Genomic DNA, 20620 nt, shown 5'->3' with positions numbered 1-20620 from the left:
TCTGTGGCAGAAACTGTGCTTAAGTGCTAGGGGTTCAGCAGTGAACACAGTGGTATAACGGCATGTTTTCCTCAAGAATTTACCAATCCAGAGAAGATGAACTCATAAATTAGAAGGATGGGGATGACAGGCAAAGGTCACATTAAAACCAGATTCAGAAGACAAAGATGAAACTTGGTTTGCTCAGTGAATTACTCTTCTTTTTTCCTATATGTATAAAATAGTTTGACACACTGTTTCAGGAATAGGTGGCACGTATCCTTTGTGTTATATCTGAGGCTAACTCATAAGGACGTAAAGTCGGCTGATGAGCGCATTTGGAGCCCATACCTACTATGTGCAGATCCCTCGCTGGCACGAGGCCAGCATCATTCCCAGGGCCCCAGGTGTTGTTAAAGTCTAGGTGACTTAGATAGCTGTTCACATCATTCAAGCAATGAAGTCTTTTTTCTTAATCTCCTTTGTTTAAAATTATAATTGTGTTGAATTTTCCATTCGCTTGGTTACCATAGACCTGTTTTGTAGGGAACTGCTGTCTGCGCTGGTTTATTATTTGCCCCATGGTGGACTCTTAGAACTTTAGGTAGGGGACTCTTGGTGATGAAACGGAAACTCTTGCAGCTCAACCTATGAGCTGCACTTTATTGTTATTTTATTTTTTTAGAGGGGGGGTCTAGCTTTGTTGCCGAGGCTAGAGTGCAGTGGCGTGATCACAGCTCACTGTAGCCTTGAACTCCAGGGCTCAAGTGATCCTCCCACCTCAGCCTCCAAGTAGTAGCTGGGACTACAGGCATGTGCCACCGCACCCAGCTCAAGAGCTGTACTTTAAAGCAGGGAACCAAAACCTATTTTTAAAGCCAACTTGATATATAGAGTAGCTTATCAAGAATTAGTAACAAAAAAAAAAGGAGTGGTAGAGTATATACCACTCTTTATGTATGTTTATATTAGTAAAGACTTTTAAAGTAAGACTTTTTCAGTGAAAGCTACTATTTAGCATGACATTTACAGGGAATTGAAACTGATCAGATAAATTTATGAAGAAAGTGAATGCCCCTGGGTGGGATGGGGGAAAGAAGGTAGTGGTACCAGAAGAGTGGACACACTAGAGATTAGATACTCTTGGGCAGTGACTGCATCTGCCTACCCTGTGGATGCAGCCCAGGTCCACTGATGAGCCAACAGACCCAGAGTGTCTCCCCTTATTTTAGCTTAGGACTTCATAAGGAATGTTTTGCAAATTCTAAGTTCCCACTGAGCGAAAGTGGAATTTTAGTAAAGATTGAGAGTTTAACTTTTACTGTGAAATAATAGGCAAGATATGCAAATAAAGAAATGGTTTACCAACATCAATTTGCTTAATGTGGTGAACATTTAATAATTTCTTTTTATCAATACATGAGAGATTTGTATTTAGAAGCACAGTTTAATTTATAATTATAATATTCATCTACACAATAATGGCATCCCTTATTTTCTTTTTTTGGAACTCTTCATACCACACTGCAGGTTCATTGCAGTTACTGAGCTACTCTAGCCATCAGAGCTCTCCTTAGAGTTAAGATTTACTATGCAAAAGCATGTGGTAGCCAAGGATGAATGAATCTTTCTTAATGTAGAGTTGAGGGTCTCAAGTTTGAAACTATGAGACGCTATTTGAATGTTGTTTTGGGGATTGTCATTAGGGCTGGGTGAAGGACTCAGGGCTTAGAAGTGTGCCAGGAAGTCCTGCTGAGACTTTCGGCAGAGTTGAAAGACTTCCATGATGGCGTAGGCAGAGGAAGGTGTTTCAGATACTTGGGAAAATATAGAAGCCAATTTCTCACCCACCCTGCAGCAAAGCTTATTGATCTACAAGTTTCCCTAGAAAGGAAATGAGAAATGCAGAGAACAAATGTTAAAATAGTTTTACAAACTAATATTGGCTTTGTATTGCTTCTGCAAAAGTCCAAAGACACCAAAATAATTAATGGATTTAAAAAAGTCACTACTTTGCATATCAGACAAATGCACATGCATATGCTCAGCTCTGTACTGGTTTTTTTGAGATGGAAAGTTCTTGAAGTTAGCAATTTTTATATTAGTACATTTACAAATAGTGCTAGGTAGCTTGATGGAAAGTATTAAAATTCACATGCATATTTTTAACACTTTAAATCATTGGTTCACTTTGAGACAGTAAATAATATTGGCATTTGAGTTGCTTTAATAAGTGTTACATGGGTTTAACCCTAAATCTGAGTGTCTAGTTGGTAAGTGCCTTTACAGTGAGCAGTGTTATAATAAATATGTTATTGTGTGCTGATTTCCTTCCATGGAAAGGAAAAAGAGATCTGATGCTTTGGAGGCATGCTTGACTATACCCACTGAGGAGCAGTCCAAAGGGGCCAACTTGCGTTGGGGAGCACCCTACATGAACCTAGAGTCTTACTTGCTAGTCCTGCTGTCTGAGCTTAACGAGAAAGTCACTTTATTTCTTTAAACTTTAATTTACTTCTCTAAAAAGCACTTCTGGTGTTGTCATTTTTCTGGCTAATGATGGAGGTTTTCTCCAATTTCAAGCCATCTTATGGTTGGGCATACAAATCCTATATAGGATCACTTGTTAGTGTGGTTTCAAATGGGCAGGATCCTCTGTAAATTCTTTAAAAACATTTAATTTGATTTGTGGTGTTACCTGCTTTAAAATATAGTCATCACACTTTTGAGTTTGAGAAGTGAATATTCATTTTTAATTTGAACTGTATTTTTTAAACCTACTGAGTATTCACTAAATCTGCTTAGGAGATGATGAGGCAAACTGGTATGCATCCTCATTAATTCTTCTCACAGATGGTTTTTTGCTTTTTAACTTGTGGCAAAATTATATACAAATGGTCACCAACTTACAATGGTTCAACTTAAATTCTTCAACTTTCTGATGGGTTTATTGGAGTATTAAATGCATTTGCTATTTAGCAATCTTTTTAGCTTACCTTGTGCTTATTAAGTATCAAGATACAGTCCCACCTAAGTCAAGGAGCATGTGTATATGGGTTTTTCTTCTTGTTTAGAATTGACTTTTTCAAGTGACCTATTTCAGTAATCAGCCATGGACCTAAGTTGCATAATGAAATCTTCTAATCTTCAAGTGATCCATAGATGGAGATACTATGGCCATGTGGTCTGAGGAGACCTTTTCTTTATTATGTTTAGATCTTTAACTGCCTTAAAAACAGAGTAGATATTTTACATAACATATAATTATTTTTATTATGTTTTTAAAGATTTTTTTAATGTTCAGCGAATAACTGTCTGTTCTGAAATTGCCCATTTTCAAGGGAAGCTTTGTCTTAAACTTACTAAATTCTCTGGTTGATACTGGGAAAGCCTTCTTGTTAGCCTTTATCCATAGAGTTTTCTTTGCAGCACTTTCTGTGCCTGCTTTAGTTTCTTTTCAGAGGTGACACCCAGAACTGAAGGAGTTGGCAGGTTTGGTGTGTTGGCTCTTTGCAACAGCTGTCCTTACCAAGCAAGGTTCTATGCGTTCTTCGACCTTAGCATAAAACCTTGCAAAATACCCACAAAGAGGTTTCCATCACACAACCAAAATCATGTGAGTCAGAGGTGGATGCAAAGTGAGTGCCATTGTGTTCATACTTTTCAAGTGAACAGTAGCTACAGCAAAGCCGTTAGACAAAGAAAACCATATTAATGAAGCACCTCCCAGTTTAGCTTCATATGGCCTTTGCATTACTTTGCTACAAATCCATAGCTAAGACATGTCTTGTGGCATAGTCTGTAAGTCATCTGTACTAAGGACAGTTTGATTAAAAGTTGTTCTGTGAGATCCACCCTGTGGTGTTCACGGCATCCCTCTTGGAGGCCTCCCTCCCTCTCCATGCCTTGGCAGTCAGTCTTCCTTGAATGAGTCTTCCTTGAATGAGTCTGGAGAAGCTACCATTTCTAAGGGCCCTCATTGGTTTAGTCTTCTGTAGCTTTTTTTTTTTTTTAATAAAGAGCATGTAAAATTGGAAGGCTCTACAAACAGCTTTGCTATTTTTTTAGACATATACTTCACTTCTAAGCAGAATCACAAAATAAAGTGAAATGCTTGCACAAATATAAAGAAACAGTATTCTTAAAGAATCAAAACAGAAGAACTTTAGAGTCTATTGCTTGTGTTGTTGAGCATATATTTGTTTTCTTATTTTTTCTGTCTTTTACTTACTTATTTCTGGGGAGTAGGTTTGGCAAATAGCACTGAAATGTACTGAATGCACTGTTCTTTCTCTAGCAAAATAGTTACAGGAGCTTTCAAATGTCCTCTTACCTATAGATTGCTTTTAGAATATAGAATAATGTGTGGGCTGTATAAAGCGATTATGTGCTTTATTTGATGAATTATTTATGTATGATAAATGTAGCAAAAGCCACATTTCCATCATTAAATGTAATCCCATTTGGTGATACAGCAACATCAGCCTGTCAGTTGGGTCCTCTGACTGCAGGGTGAGGATTTATGTTTGATACCTTGTGCATAATGGCTAAGTTCAAGCATTTAAACACACTTTTATTTTTAACCTGCAGCTGGCATCTTTGTAATAGGATATTCATCAGAATCTTGCCGGAGACTGTGCATTTGGGTGCTTGGGGGATACAGCACCATCACCCAACCCCAGTCCAAGAGAAACAGATCAACATCATAGGTTGAGAGTCCAGGGTCTGGAAGACCCAAGTTCCTGAGTGCCCTTCAGCAAGTAACTTAACCTGTCTCTGCCTCAGTCTCATCATCTGTAAAGTGGGATAGTGGCAGCACCTGCTTCACAGGGTTGATGGCAGTCCGTGGGTGGGAGATATAAAATGTGTACTTCCACCCAGATATGTACAACTAAGAGTTAACTCTGGAGCGGGGAGGAAGTATGAGGCTCCAGGCTGGAAGCAGACCTGTGCTGGCTGCAAGCTGGAGAGGATGGGCCCACAAAAGCTTCAGTGATTTGAAGTCCATCCATAAAATGGAACTCCAAAGAGTTTACGTGTTTCAGTCATGCTGCATAACTTAATTATAAGATCTTCTCTCGGTCTTCTTTGAGTGTTATAAAAGCTCTTTTGTCCTTGAGCTTCTTTTACCAAGAAACATGCATTTATGTATCTTTTTTGTTCCTGGAATTGCCCAAGCTTGTTAGCAGATCCTTTGTAAGACCCAAAAGAGACAGACAGGGGAGGAGTCTTCAGATACATATAATCATTTTTCCCAGTTTCCATGTCACCAGCCTTGCCAGGACTTTTTCTCAGTTCCCTGTTACAGAAAGAAAATACCGTGTCTTTACTGATAATTTTAGCAGCATCCTAATGTGGTATAAATGGTCCTCCAGAGAAGAAAATGTGTCAGAGTTGCGTTAGCTCTGAGGCTAGCTGGGAAAGTGGATCAGTCCATGAGTCTGATAATTAGAAGCGTTGTTTCTGTTATTTCTTAACATCATGTGAACTCCCTTTCTGGCCGTATTCAAGGTTTTCCCAGAGTGTATCAGTGAGGCTCCTTATTGAATTTAACATGAATAAATTTTTTACACTTGAGGAATAAAGTCTCAGCTTCTGCTTAACTTGAGATTGTACTGAGAAACTGCTGGCTCTCAGGTGTAATGGAGCATGACCATTGGGATGTTTGTCTGTGTGACTCAGTGTGTAGGAGGAAAAGGCTATTGTGGATGGAGACTGTGTACACGTTAGATGACATCACCTAAGCCATTGTGACAGCAGTAATTATTTAGGAATTGCTCAGAATAAAACTGCCTTCACTATTTCATAAAATACCCTAGGATCTTTAACGTCTGTATTTATGGCTTTTTAAAGGTTCACTGGGATTTATAAGTAGTTGGACAATACTAGAGACCTAGTACAGGTATGAAAGAGGACAGATTTATTTCTTAGAAACATTTAACATTCACCGAGAAGATACAACTTTAAAGCAAAGTGAGACACATGAAAATAGCCAAGACATATAGACAAACATAACAAATACTACTTTGAGAAAACTTATTTATATAGTTCGTAAGAGTCACACATTTGTTCCTGAAGTTTCAAAATCTCAGTCTATGTATTTGATCACTTCAGGAAGTGTTGTGACCTTCACATACACTTGTCTCACTTAGAAGTCTAGAAACACACGTCCTAGTGCAATTTTTATCACTGTGAGAAAGCCAAAACTTGGAGAGTATGCATAGCTTAGTACAATTTAGTTGGCCATCAGGTATCAGAGACAAACTCAATCCAGGGCCACTGGACCCTTAGACTGGCATCACTGGTTTACAACAGTGCCTCCCGGGTCCAGACACCTAAGTGCACATGTAGCAATAGTAAAGGTGGTATGCATGCATACATAGCACACATGTAGAGACAGCAAAGGGAGGATACATACACACATGTTGTATATGTAGCAACAGCAGAGAAGCTCATGAACTATAAAGGATGAACTCGATGCTGGTATCAGACATTTTGGTCCTGACACTTTGTCATGTATTGTGTAACAGAACTAACTTGCAATCATCTTACCCCAAAGTTGAACTAAGAAACTCTTACAGGATAGTAGGAAAGGAAGGCCATTGGGAAAGGTGGTTATTGTGGCAATTTGTTAGATCTTATGAATTTTCTTTTTTTTTTAAGACATACTTTTAATTCCAATATTTTTAGTAAGTCTATACTATTTTGTGTTTTTATGTTAGCAAGTATTTTGAGCCCCTGAATAGAAAATTGCCACATAATATAGTTATTAAAAATAAAAATCTCTCAAACATACAAGTAGAGGTAGTATAAGACTTCATATGTTCTCAGCCCGGTACAAGTGCTACGGTTTCGTTGGCTGGCTGGCTGGATGGCTGGCTGGATGGATGGGTGGACTGATGGATTGGCAGACCCTCAAGCTGGAGTGTAATTGATCTCATTACAGAAGAGCCAGGCTGGGTGACAGTTCTGCTTTGCAAGTGGCTTTTTGCACTGGTGAAGTAGCCCGTTTTGTTGTTGCTGATGTTAAACAGGAGATGAAGGTGTTCTTTTATTGGAGCAAACCTGTGGGAAATTGGTGTGGATTCTAAAGAGTATAGAACATGTCCCCTGAACAGAATAAAGGTTCGTGTGTAGGGCAAATTGCAATAGGAGCACCTTATTGTCGTTACTGCTGGTCTCTGAGTGGTCAAAGCAAACAACATGTCCATCCAAACCATGGTGCCATGAGAGTGGCACATTTTCTCATCGGCAGTGTTATATTTGAAACTGTCAGCAGACATTAATTCGGTCGCTAGTGAAGTCCAACCACCTAGAGATGAACTCTGCCTCCATTGGATGTTTTCCACTTCAGTGCTACTCGTCTTGCAATTACTGGGTCATTAATATCATTGCATGCAATTAGTGACAGTAGAATGAGCTAGAGGGTTGTGGGATGTGCACCCTCCCCTCCATGAACTTTTTACTCCACCCTTTCCTAGCTAGACCTTTTCATATCTCGGCAAGGCTGTTTTAATGATTGAGACTGTTTAAATCTTGAAAGCGGGCACTGGATGATGTGCTGGAAATAATTCACTCAAGCACATGCTGCTTCATGGTTCAGAATATTTTCATTAGATATAATCACTATCCTTTCCCTGGGAAGTTTCATTTTTAAAAATCTGATGCTTAAGTATAGCTAATATAGACAATAGGGAATTAAGTTTTATCTTTGGAACTCTTACATTATTCTTTTCTTTAAAAATGTGAGCTTAGTCATTGCTATTGAAGTGGTCATCTGGCCACCTATTTTTAAAACACAATTCCTCTTTCTTAGTAGACTTTGGTCCGTGTTATATTAAGGCTGACTCTTTTTTGTTTGTTTGTTTTGAGACATGGGGTTTTACTGGGGGCTTATATACAAGAGAGAAAGAGTCCAGTGGCGGTGGGCTGCACAAATATCCACATGGCCCTGAAACAGTGAGCTGGGCAGGAAGACTAACTACTTGCAAACAGCATGTAGTTTATCTATAGCATTTTTTTTTTTTTTTTTTTTTTGAGACAGTCTTGCTTCATCACACAGGCTGGAGTGCAGTGGTGCGATCTTGGCTCACTGCAACCTCTGCCTCCCGGCTCCAAGATATTCCCCTGCCTCAGCCTCCTGAGTAGGTGTGACTGCAGGCACGTGCCACCACACACTAATTTTTTGTATTTTAGTGAAGACAGGGTTTCACCATGTTGGTCAGGATGGTCTCAATCTCCTGACCTCGTGATCCACCTGCCTCGGACTCCCAAAGTGCTGGGATTACAGGCGTGAGCCACCACGCCTAGCCAGCTATAGCATTTTCACTTAACACCATCATTCTAATGCCTTCCATGTGGCAACCTCCATTTACTCCCGACTTAGGATCTCAGTCCCTGTACAGTCCATGTTCCACAGGATGGGACGAGCGCTCAGATGTTCCTCATAGACAAAGAATGACTCTCCAGGTTGGCCACTCCCAGATTCCCTAGCTCAGGACACATATTCAGATGTGTCTAAGGCTGGCTCTTTTATGTAAAGTTATTTATTCTTTTACCATTGACTCTCATGTTCCCACTATATTAAGTTTTTCTGAATTACTGTGGCAATAAAAAAAAATACCTTAAAGTATACTAGATTACAAGCCTTTTCCTTTTCATTTTTTTGAAATCATGTTGAAGTCTTTTCTTTTTAAATTGAGAGATTCCTCTTGCATAAATCATTATAACTTTTAACAATAAGATCTTGGATTTAGAAAGTTATGTTTATCCTCAACAGAATTCATTAAAACTTAAGACTCCAAGGTATTGCAAGTAATATTTTGAGGGGAAGTGAAATAAACAACTTCATAAATAATCTTACGTGGTTAAACACATCTCTAGCCGAAAAAAAAAAAAAAAGCGGGTGGGGGGGCGGTTGGAGGAAGTGAAATTTATCGCCAGTACTGTCTGATCTTTCTCAGAAAAGTGTCAGTGTGCGTCACTGAGCCTGGAGGGTATGTTTTCTTGATCTATACCCCCTCCATGTATACCTGCTTGCACGCACACAGGTAGATGCACCTACATGTGTACCTGCTATTACTGCTTTCTGCTCTTTTGTCTTTTCAGTCTGAGTGTCTGTAGTCAGTAACTTTTCAGGTCTGCATTGTCAACAATACCTATGGTCCTGAGTGTCTTCACTGATTATTACTTGACATTCATCTGGTTTTTAATAGTTAAAAGGCCATATGCAAAAGCTATAATAGAATTTCTCCTGTTCTAGATGTGATGTTTATTGCTTTGTTTTGTGACTGTTCTCTCAGTAGATTGACCACCTCCTTCAGTGTCCAAGCCTCACCTGGCATGGTGGCATCTGTAAACTCAGTTCTGTATCCTGGTATCCTTTCTCTTCCCAAGTAGAAGTAATTAAGTAATAGATGTCATCAAAGCCTTTTAAGTGCACATACAAACAAAAACAACTTACCAAAGTGTTTCAGAGTTGTTCCAGTTTTAACACTCCTCTTATTTCTGAGCTCTTGGTAGAATGTCCTGTTGTTGTTCATGATGAGTATTTGAAATGAAGAAATAAAGCTGTATCATTTTCTCTAAGAGCATCCATTTGTACTTGGTACATTTTCAGGCATAGTTCAATGCTAGCAGACAGGAGGGGAGGTCTAAATTGTGATTCTATTTTAGAATCTACTTTCCAAATTATTCTGTTTAGTGCAGAAAACTAATTAATTGTGTTGCATAGAAAAGTCACTGAGGCTAAGCCAGTTATTACTTCTTAATGCATGACTTACTGCTTTAAATTTGCAAAACACAACCATAGCAATGTGGTATTAATTCAAGTGATTTTTCCTATCATATTAATGTTTTCACAGGTGAAACTCAACATATCCTACATCGCTGATAGTTTATACAGTGTTTTAGTTGTGGCTTCCTACGTGCAAAATAAGAGTTAATCAAAGGTTAATGAGAACTGTCTCATCAAGTAGAGGGCTTATTTTGTTTTATTTAAATTAACTTTGTTAAATGTATATTTCTGCTTGAAAGTAATTTCCTTTGTATTTCTCTTTCTTCAAGTGAGGCCATTTAAGGAAGTATACCATAAAACTTTTGTGCTAAGATAAGGCAAATTTGGTATTATAAGATGAAGTGCTATGTGATCTGAAGTAATGCTCAAATTTTTAAATATATTAAGCTAAACAAGAATAATGAGGCCCTTGGAAAGTCATGATTATATTTCTTATTTCTCTCATTTTAAAGCCACAGCAAAAAACACATAAAAAGAAAGAAGTTAGGAAAAAATGAATGAAATTCTCTTTTTCCTATTGGCAAATTGAATAGATGTTTCTGTTTCAGAAGATTTTATTAATTAACTTTAAAGAAACAGTCATTTATTTTTGGCATTCAGTGAACATTATCATTTCTATGTTTAGAACTTTTCATCTAAGTTAGCATCTTAAAAGATAACTTGAAACGCAAGGCATTCAACTACGTTAATTTGAGTTTCAGAAATTGAATTCTTATTTCTAGAGTACATACTTTGAATTGATGTCATGGTGTTAAATAGATAAATCTTAGCTTCCTGGGTTGTATATTCATATTAATGAATTATTTTTGTTATCAGCCTTCTTATTTTTCAACTTTCCTTATTCATTTTATTTTGACACTCAAAGATTTGATAGCCCTTGGTAGAATAAAGCAGTAATACAGTTTGGTATGTCGCTGTGTTTATGTTTATTTTAAAGTCACGCTTTGCTTTCCATGTTGTTACTGGATTATGCTTTCTTTAGTTCCTCTGTTTGCCAAGATAACAGTCTTCTGATCTTCAGAAGTCTGTATCGAGCTTAAGGAAACTGATGTGTAGGAAGACTAGCCTAAGAAATCCAAATTAGCAAGGCTAGCGTGTGAGAACATGCTGGAAAAGAATAGTTCCCACAGATATTGACAGAGAATGTTCATAAAATGCTGTTTGTTTTGTGGTCACGTGAGAGCGAGTTGTGCCCAGTGCAGCTATATATAAGGGCAACGTTTTTAGTCTTATGACTCTGTGGTTTTCATGTCCCTCGATGCTGAAGATGTCTCTCTGGTGGACTTCTTTGCTTTCAAGTGTCCATCAGACCTCTACTCCATCCTGGCCCCATACAAATATGCTACATTTTTAGGTAATTTGAAATACCCTCCATAGTATTTTTATTTCTTGGTGCGTCATTGTTTCCATAAGAACTTAAAATTACTTAGCATTATTTTGTAGGATTCTTTGTTTCTTCCCGTTTCAAATCTCTGTGCCAATGAGACCCGTATATTGGCACAAATCCAGAAGTTTGATTCTCCATCTGATTAGCACACTCTTACCAATGTGGTGGGCTATAAACACAGCCAAGGTACGGGGCTGCAGCCTAGCCTCCTGGGGAGCAGAGCAGTGATCATCAGATAAGGGCATGTGAAAATGGAATACTACTTCCTCTCCGTGGGGATGGGCTAAAAAGCACAGCCAGAAATATTCTTGCCCTTTGAGTCTGCTTTACAGTTACTCACTGGTTCTCAGGTTTTTTTTTCCTACTCAGATAACCAGTATACTCTTCCCAGTGACTGAGAACTACAGATAAGTATAGATGCAAATAGATGGCAAACCAAAGACGTCGGCTCTGTGGTTTCAGATGTGCTACAGAACTGTTAAGAGGATGTGAAAGGAACTTTTTTGCTGAGCAGTAATTTTTACCCACTGGAAATTAGGCCTTGGGGGAAAGCATACAGTGACTTCTATATGCTTACTACATGCAATTAGACCCCTGAAGCAAAAGCTTTTAAGGCAGGCTGTAAAATGCCCATGTGTCTTTATTAAGCCTATTTTCCAACTGGATAGATAAACTTTTCTAGTAATTTTTAAATTTATAAAGTCTATTTTCTTCCTGAGCCAAGGGGAAAAAAATGGGCACTAAAAGCTTAGAGATAACAATGTTATTTTTTCTGTCTCTGAATGATTAAATGTGATTTCATCTATTTAGCAATACTATGATTATGGCTGCATTAGATAATGCTGATAGAGAGATACAAAGAAAAACTAAGTATAATGAACTAACAATTTATTTTCACTCTCTCTCTAAGTTTAAAATTCCCAGTACATTCAAATGAACAATGAAAATAATTGCAAAATTGTCTCCTGAAATGGAAATAGATTTATTTCCAAGCATTAGCAATTTCTTGTTATTTTTCAAAATCAGCCACTAAGCCTTTCTGAGCTTCTGGTAACTGACTATTGCAGGAGAAATCAGAATATTAATCTTACGGTTTTCTTTCAGAGTTTGCTGCCAGGAAGGAGGTACAATTGGGATAGGATACTTTTTTTTTTTTTTTTTTAACCTGTGTCATTGTTCAAGGAGAGGGGCTGGAAGCATAAGAATTACACTCCATGATGAGAATGTAGCAGGGGAGAGGAAAGGTGATTTTCACTATGGGAAGTTATACTTATATCAAGTATAAAACAGACTGAAGTCATTTGGAATTGAGTTGTACTTGTAAAGTTTACCTTCTGGAGTTTGTTAGGACCAGCATACTAACTGGGTTAAAACAGAGTTATTCATGACAGCTCAGATCATTTCTAACTCATGGCAAAAATCTTTTCTGGTGGAACGTGTAACAGTATTTTAAATGCTCCTTTATAAGCAGCCAAGCATTTTGGATGTTATTTTATAATATTAGTAGTGAATTTTTCAATAACTTCAGTAATCTTTGCAAGTCACAAGTTGACCTAAAAAGAAAATAATTAAAACTCCCAAATATAGCAGAAAAACGGTCCTCACTTAGACTGTTCAGCTCACTTTTGCTCACCACCCTGCAAGCACCCTCCTTCTACAAGCAGTAGCCTGTGGTTTCTGAAGAACCTGCAAAGGCAGCGTCTGTCGATTTTTCCTTATTCAACTCTAAGACTTGAAAGTTTCCCTCCTCCCCCCAACCCTTTTTTTTAAACCAAGAAAAAATGTTTCACTCATAACAGTGCAAAGCAGTTCCATTCTGATGCAACACAGCCTTCTTCCTACTGTCTTGTAGTCTGTGGATGTTAAATTATAGATCACAATTGAATTTTAATACTCTAGAGATTGTACATTGTGGTTGTCAAGACATCATTTTGGGTAAACCTAGGAAGCTCCACACAAAAGCATTGATATTCAGAAAAGGCATTGACCTACAAATTAAAAGAAAAAAAGTCACATAATGTGCACCTCTAGTGCTTCCAATTTGACAAAGTAGAAGTCATCAGTAGCTTCTCCCTCTGCAGACGCAGTTCTGAATTCTGTTTACAAGTAACTGCCCTACTGTGCCTGTATTTCCCTTTCTCGTATTCATTTAATTGTTTTTCTTTTGGATCTGAATCTGTGACTTTATTTTCCCCTCAAGATTAAAATAAATAAAGGCATATTCCTCCCCTTTCTTTTCTGTGCACTGCCCTTCAGATCTCATTTTGTCATTTTTCAGCTTATTGTTGAAACTTTTAGCAACAAAAAGGAAGTCATTTTAACTTTGAGTTTGAGGGCACTTTTGCATATAGTTTCATTTATGTGCATGTGAGTTTAAAAACATTGGGATTCCACTTGAGTACCAAACATTTTAAACTGTCAGCCAAATAGAGACATTAACTTTTCACTTTTTCTATATGCAGACATATCCTAATTTTTTAGAAAAATCAAATAGAAAAATTCTCAATGATTAGTTGAAGATTATAGCACTGCTCTGAAATGGTCCAGAAATAAGGTCCGCACATAGAAATCCACACTGTTTGAAGCTTTGGGAGGAAAGGATACTTTGAAATTTAGGCACATATTTGGAGGAGAGAAAAGGGTAAGAGCAGAATGAATCACTGAATAAAAAAGATTTCTTTTAGATTCACAAACGTGTACAGAGTTTTTAGGTATCTTTCTTTTTTTAACCTGTCTGTTTCTCACTACCCTTCCCAAACTATTATTATTATGGCAACTATTGCTCAGGTTCCCGGGAAAAATGTAATATCCACAGTAATGGAAGGGTGAGATGCGACTGTGAGACTGGAAAGCTTACGCAAGCACTCAGAGAAGCACAGTGATATTTATGCACAGAGGAGGCAGCCTTTCTTTTGAGGAAAACAGTGAAAGTAAAAGTTAATTCAAGACCACAAAGACAAGTAAATAAGTGCCTTATTTTTGTAGTTAATATCATTTCCATGGAATGCATATTTCTACTGTAAATGCACATAGAACTTGTTTGCTGACCTACTATTTGGAAAACAAACAATCCCATTAAAAGAATGTCATTGGGATTTATTTTTCCCAGAAAATCAATCCTTTTTTCAGTCCCTTGCAAAGTACAATGTTACAAGACAGAACTTTGATAATCAAGTAGAAAATGGATTTAAGCTGCAGAAATGTATATGAAACACTTTTGTTCCTTGCCCCTCGAACTTGAGGGGAATGAAAATGTCTAGCACTCTCCACCTTCTTTTCTCTCCTGGACCTCGAACTGTAATTCAAAGCCTGCTTCTCATTAAAGTACCTGGCAGCCTATCACTTTACAGCTTTAGTTAGAAAGCTATTCAGAGACCTTGCTGGTCTAAAGAGACAGACAAGGATGTGCTTAAATAGAGTAGAGCATAGGCTGTTAACAAAAATACAGAAAAGGGTAAAATAATTCTGTCCTTCCTTCCACTCCTCGCTGCTAAGGTAGAAAGGGAATTCTGTTGCTGAACACCAGCAAGTAGCTGGTAAAAGTCCCTGCTTTCTCTCCACGGCTGCCATAGGACCCAGAATGAGTGGTGGGCATGTGTGTGAACCCTCCATTCAGCCAGTTTTCCCACAGCAGGTAGCTGGTTTGAAGAGGTTGACTACGGTTGACATTGGTAGTAATAATGCATGTGTTGGAGGAAAAGGGGAGGTTTTGAAGACTTGAATTCTAGTCTACTTCTTAAAGAAGACAAGGGTTGTGGGAGGCTCCTGTTCTAGTGTTTACAGAACTTGGATGCTTGACAAATAGAGCGTCAAGCTAATTGTTCTTGAAGCAGGAAATCTGCAGTGAAGGAAGCAGGTGTCGTGGGATGATTACCACGTTTGGAAATGGCTGCATTAACTATTTTGCTCTTTGAGTTTGGCCCCCAAAGAGGCAGTAGACTTTTTAAAAGATGTCATCCCTTTTATTTATAGAATAATATTAAATCAGTCATTTGTGAAGGAAGGAGAAAGTGCCTAAATAAATTTGGAACCAGATAGCATACATGCAGCATTGTTTCCGGTATCCATTTTTCTTTATTTCTTTTTCTTTTTCTTTTTGGCTTTCAGCATCCCCATACTTTTAGAAAACTTGTGACTAAGACTGAATTCTTATTTTTCAAATTGTTTTCAGACATTTCATGTTCATGTAAACTTGGCTTATTGATTTCCTGATTTTTCTTTATTTTTTTGTTTTGTCCATTTTATTTTTAATCAGCTACATCAAATGGGTCTTTGGAGGGCCTGGATAACCAGGAGGGAGGGGTGTGCCAGACAAGAGCCATGAAGATCCTCATGAAAGTTGGACAAGGTAAAGACCATCTGCTGCTTCATGACGCCACTGTGACCTGGTGTAGCCCCAGCTAGTGTGGTGCTAATGTTGCCGACACACCTTCATTCGCTCTTCTCTTTAGTTTTCCAAGCAAACCCTTCTGCACTTTGAGCCACTGACAGATTTCCTCAAGTCAATGTACTAAGCTTTTATTGGAGATCTCTCTAAGAGTTAAGGTCAGCAAGGTAGAATGTCTGTTGCCATGTGTAGATAGATAGATATTTCTTTTTAAAAAACAAAACACCTCTGGTTCAGAATCAAAATACCCAGAAGGAAAACTAAAAGCTTCTGCAGTTTTGCTCATTTCTGAATCTTGGCTACAGAAGATTTTTGTTCATTGTGCCTTTTCCAATATAGATAACCTATTGTGCAGAAAGAAATAATTATTCTTCTAATTAAAAATTGGTATAGTAGTCAATCAAATTGCTCAGTTAAATTGAAATGTCATCTGCAGTGCTTTGCCTGCCAAATGCAAGAATCCCTATAGTTTCCACAGATGGCCTCACGATCTAAACCTCTGAAATAACTAGTATAACCATTTTGTTTTAAAAGAAAAATTAGATTCTTGTATTTCACAGTACTTTGCATAAAGACTCTTATGTTCATTGCTATTCATGCCTGTTGAAATAAATACGCAGCTCCTAAAGCTAGATCTCGTCAGATGCCTGTGCTGAAATTAATCATTTGTTTTTCATATAGATGCAAGTTCTGCTGGATCAACCAGGAATAATGATCCAACAAGACGTCCGGAACTAGAAGCTGGTACAAACGGAAGAAGTTCCACAACAAGTCCCTTCGTAAAGCCAAATCCAGGTATAGCAGCGTGATCTGTGTGTGTGGAGGTCTGTGGGCACCACATTCTCAGTAGTCTCTCAAAAGGTAGGGCAGAGTCTGAGGACTTCTTACCAGTTAGGGTTAGCTGGTTGTTACAGTGATCAGCAATCTTTGCTCTCAGTGACTCATATTAATTACACTCAATAAGAACAAAATAACTCATCCCCATGAAAGTCAGACATTCAAAAGAGGAGAATTCATGAGCTGTAAATGCCAGTTATTAGAATTACTCTGTCAGGCCAAAGGTTTCATTGGCTGACATTTTATCAAGCTGGTTGTCAACACCAGCTTAAAGCTGCTTTTAATGTATATGTAATTAATGTGCTAATCTCTCATCTAATTATATCTAATCCACTGAGGGCCTAATTGATCCTCTTCTAAATTTTAGATGGTAACATTTTAAAATACCACATAATAGTATTTTTTTAAAGTGGTTATCGTTATTTTGTTTTACATTTTCCGTGTAAAAGAAAATAGTAAACAGGTCCCTGACAAAAGTGTGGAACACCAGATAAAATCGCCCATCACTGACCTTCGTTTTCTTAACAGTCCTGAAATAAATAGCTCTGTGTTTGTTACCATGCTAATGAATGTTTTATAGAGGAGCTGTTGAGCAGACATCAGCAGTTTTGTATTAGGGATCTGTGTGCTTGGTTGGTAGTTGTGCGAGTTTATCATCTGCAGCAATATTCCGTCTCTTTCCAAGAGTCAAGGAGGGAAGTTGTTATTTCTAACTTTCAATGACAAGATGTGTCAAATTCTTGTGACAAACTGATAAATGGATAATATAATGATGCCAGGCAATTTTTTCATGCTTAACATTTGGGCTGGCAGTCTGTTCAGTGTGAGAGTTTCTGCTGCCTTCCAAATATATTTTAAGTGTAAATCAAATAATACAAACGAGTTACAAGCTGAACATTTTCCCAGGCCCCCTCACTCCTTCCGCGTTCTGAGCTGTTCTGCCAGGAGGCAGGGCTCTTCTTTAGAAGGCAGGCCCTTTGAAGGTTCGCATGAAACACCCTTTCTCAAAGGAGGCAGAAGAGCCATGCCGCGTGAACCCTGTCGGCTGACCTGGCCACTTCCTTTTTCTTCTCTGCCGCTGCCCCAGGCTGGCTAACACGGGTTAGAAGATGAAGCAAGATCAAGGGCTGGCTGCCACCCACAGTCTGTGTTCTTGCTGGATAATAGTACATATACACAAAGGAAACCCTGTGTCTGGGAGGGCATGAAAGTGCCCCCCAGAGATACCTCTTGTTTCTACTTGTGTTGAGCTCTTCGACGAGGTATTGGCTAGGCAAATAAGCCTGGCTTATTTTTCACAGTTTTAAGGGTCATAAAACCAGTCAGTCAGCACCAGGACGGCAGTGACCATCTCTGACGTTTTCTCTCTCCACCTCTGCAGGTTCTAGCACAGACGGCAACAGCGCCGGACATTCGGGGAACAATATCCTCGGTTCCGAAGTGGCCTTATTCGCAGGGATTGCTTCAGGATGCATCATTTTCATCGTCATCATCATCACGCTGGTGGTCCTCTTGCTGAAGTACCGAAGGAGACACAGGAAGCACTCGCCGCAGCACACGACCACGCTGTCGCTCAGCACGCTGGCCACACCCAAGCGCAGCGGCAACAACAACGGCTCGGAGCCCAGTGACATTATCATCCCGCTAAGGACTGCGGACAGCGTCTTCTGCCCGCACTATGAGAAGGTCAGTGGGGACTACGGGCACCCAGTGTACATCGTCCAGGAGATGCCCCCCCAGAGCCCAGCGAACATTTACTACAAGGTCTGAGAGGGAACCTGGCGGTACCTGCGCTTTCCCAGAGGACACCTACTGTCCCGATGCCTCCCTTGAGGGTTTCAGAGCCCGCGTGCTGGAGAACTAACTGAAGCGCAACACGTGGAGGAGAGGGACACTCCTTCTCAGAAGAGCCCGTCGCGCTGGACAGCTTACCTAGTCTTGTAGCATTCGGCCTTGGTGAACACATGCTCCCTGGAAGCTGGAAGACTGTGCAGAAGATGCCCATTCGGACTGCTGTGCCGCGGCCCACGTCTCCTCCTCGAAGCCATGTGCTGCAGTCACTCAGGCCTCGGCGGAAGCCAAGGGAAGACAGTGGTTTGTGGGTGAGAGGGCTGTGAGCATCCTGGCAGGTGCCCCAGGACGCCATGTCTGGAAGGGCCGGCTTCTGCCTGGGGCGCGTCTCCCCCGCAGTACCTACCGGACTTGTCACACGGACCTCTGGCTAGTTAAGGTTTGCAAAGATCTCTAGCGTTTAGTCCTCACTGTCTCACTCGTTCTGTTATGCAGGGCTCTGCAGCACCTCACCTGAGACCTCCATCTGCATCACTAATGGAACACTCGTGTCTGGAGCCCCCTACTCCAGCCGTTGGCAGCAGCAGCTTCAGTCCAGGGGTAATCCGCGCCTAGAAATTGTGTTTGCTAACACGATGCCCTTTAGCCAGAAGCTAGGCTGTCTGCAAGGAAGGCTGGGAGTTTGTAGAAGGGGATGGGGCTGGGGAAAGGGCTGGCTGCAATTGCAGCTCACTGCTGCTGCCTCTGCAAGTTGGAAAGGAAAAAAGAAAAAAACCAATTAGGTAGCACAGCACTTTGGTTTTGCTAAGATTTCAGAGGCAAGTAGGAGACACAACAGCACACACAGTGGATTGCAGTGCCTGGGAGGCAGTCACTGTTATCCAATAGCAATGTGCAGGAAAAAGAGCCCCTCTTCATTCTGGGGAACAAAGACCGGGACTGTTTGGAAAGGAGCAGGCTTGGAGGGAGGGAGAAAGTAGGCCGCTGATGATATATTCGGGCAGGACTGTTGTGGTACTGGCAATAAGATACACAGCTCCGAGCTGTAGGAGAGTCGGTCTGCTTTGGATGATTTTTTAAGCAGACTCAGCTGCTATACTTATCACATTTTATTAAACACAGGGAAAGCATTTAGGAGAATAGCAGAGCGCCAAATCTGACCTAAAAGTTGAAAAGCCAAAGGTCAAACAGGCTGTAATTCCATCACCATTGTCGTTATTAAAGAATTCTCATCTATAAAAGGTAGGTCAGATTCCCTCCCCCTAGGCCCCCCTCCCCTTCTGATTGAGCCTTATGACAGACACTTCGGTTTCTGGCGGTGCTGTCTGGTGCAAGGGCTGCAGGGTCGGTACTGATGGAGGCTGCAGCACCTGGTGCTCTGTGTCACGGTGAAGCACACATGGCAGACCTCTTAGGGTCCTTAAGACGGAAATACCTGATGATGTCCGGGGGAAGGAAGATTGGACGTATTTATAATAGGTATATAGAACACAAGGGGTATAAAAGGAAAGATTTTTACTAATATATATTTTAAGGTTGCACACAGTACACACCAGAAGATGTGAAATTCATTTGTGGCAATTAAGTGGTCCCAATGCTCAGTGCTTAAGAAACAAATTGGACAGCTACTTCTGGGAAAAACAAAATCATTTCAAAAAGAACAATAATGAGAGCAAATACAAAAATAACCAGGTCCTCCGAAGGCACCTCACGGAACCATAGACTAGGAAGTACAAGCCCCAAATTCCAGGAAATCGATGTGACTGCATCATATATTTAACAGTGACAAGATGTTCCAGCATCTATTTTCTGCGCTGGGTTTTCCCTTGCCTTATGGGCTGAAGTGTTCTCTAGAATCTAGCAGGTCACATTGGGGGCTTCAGGTGACAATTTAGCTCTGGCTTCCTCCTCCTGTCCTCCCCCAGACCCCCTCCCTTCTGGGAAACAAGAAGAGTAAACAGGAAACCTACTTTTTATGTGCTATGCAAAATAGACATCTTTAACATAGTCCTGTTACTATGGTAACACTTTGCTTTCTGAATTGGAAGGGAAAAAAATGTAGCGACAGCATTTTAAGGTTCTCAGACCTCCAGTGAGTACCTGCAAAAATGAGTTGTCACAGAAATTATGATTCCCTATTTCCTGAACCTGGAAATGATGTTGGTCCAAAGTGCGTGTGTGTATGTGTGAGTGGGTGTGTGGTATACATGTGTACATATATGTATAATATATATCTACAATATATATTATATATATCTATATCATATTTCTGTGGAGGGTTGCCATGGTAACCAGCCACAGTACATATGTAATTCTTTCCATCACCCCAACCTCTCCTTTCTGTGCATTCATACAAGAGTTTCTTGTAAGCCATCAGAAGTTACTTTTAGGATGGGGGAGAGGGGCAAGAAGGGGAAAAATGGGAAATTGTCTGATTTTAATG

At 39.8% G+C, this 20620-nt stretch overlaps 1 protein-coding gene across 2 annotated transcripts in view; it reads left to right on the top strand.

Moving 5' to 3' along the window:
- Positions 1-19835, top strand: part of EFNB2 (ephrin B2) — a 43170-nt gene extending 23335 nt beyond the window's left edge. The window contains exons 3-5 of one of the 2 annotated variants that reach the window (XM_002742528.7): positions 15418-15510; positions 16231-16344; positions 17768-19835. In XM_002742528.7, coding sequence (XP_002742574.1) covers positions 15418-15510; positions 16231-16344; positions 17768-18156 — 596 coding nt within the window. In that variant the 3' untranslated portion in view covers positions 18157-19835. Of the gene's footprint in view, positions 1-4569; positions 9369-15417; positions 15511-16230; positions 16345-17767 lie in introns of those variants that run through there. The other variant, XM_035293805.3, reaches the window with a different exon arrangement.
- The last annotated feature ends 785 nt before the right edge of the window (positions 19836-20620 follow it).

This window comes from Callithrix jacchus, chromosome 1 (genome assembly GCF_049354715.1).
Source record: "Callithrix jacchus isolate 240 chromosome 1, calJac240_pri, whole genome shotgun sequence".
Lineage (NCBI taxonomy): Eukaryota > Metazoa > Chordata > Mammalia > Primates > Cebidae > Callithrix > Callithrix jacchus.
Note: the sequence above shows the minus strand (reverse complement) of the source record. Positions and strands in the feature narration are given on the sequence as shown.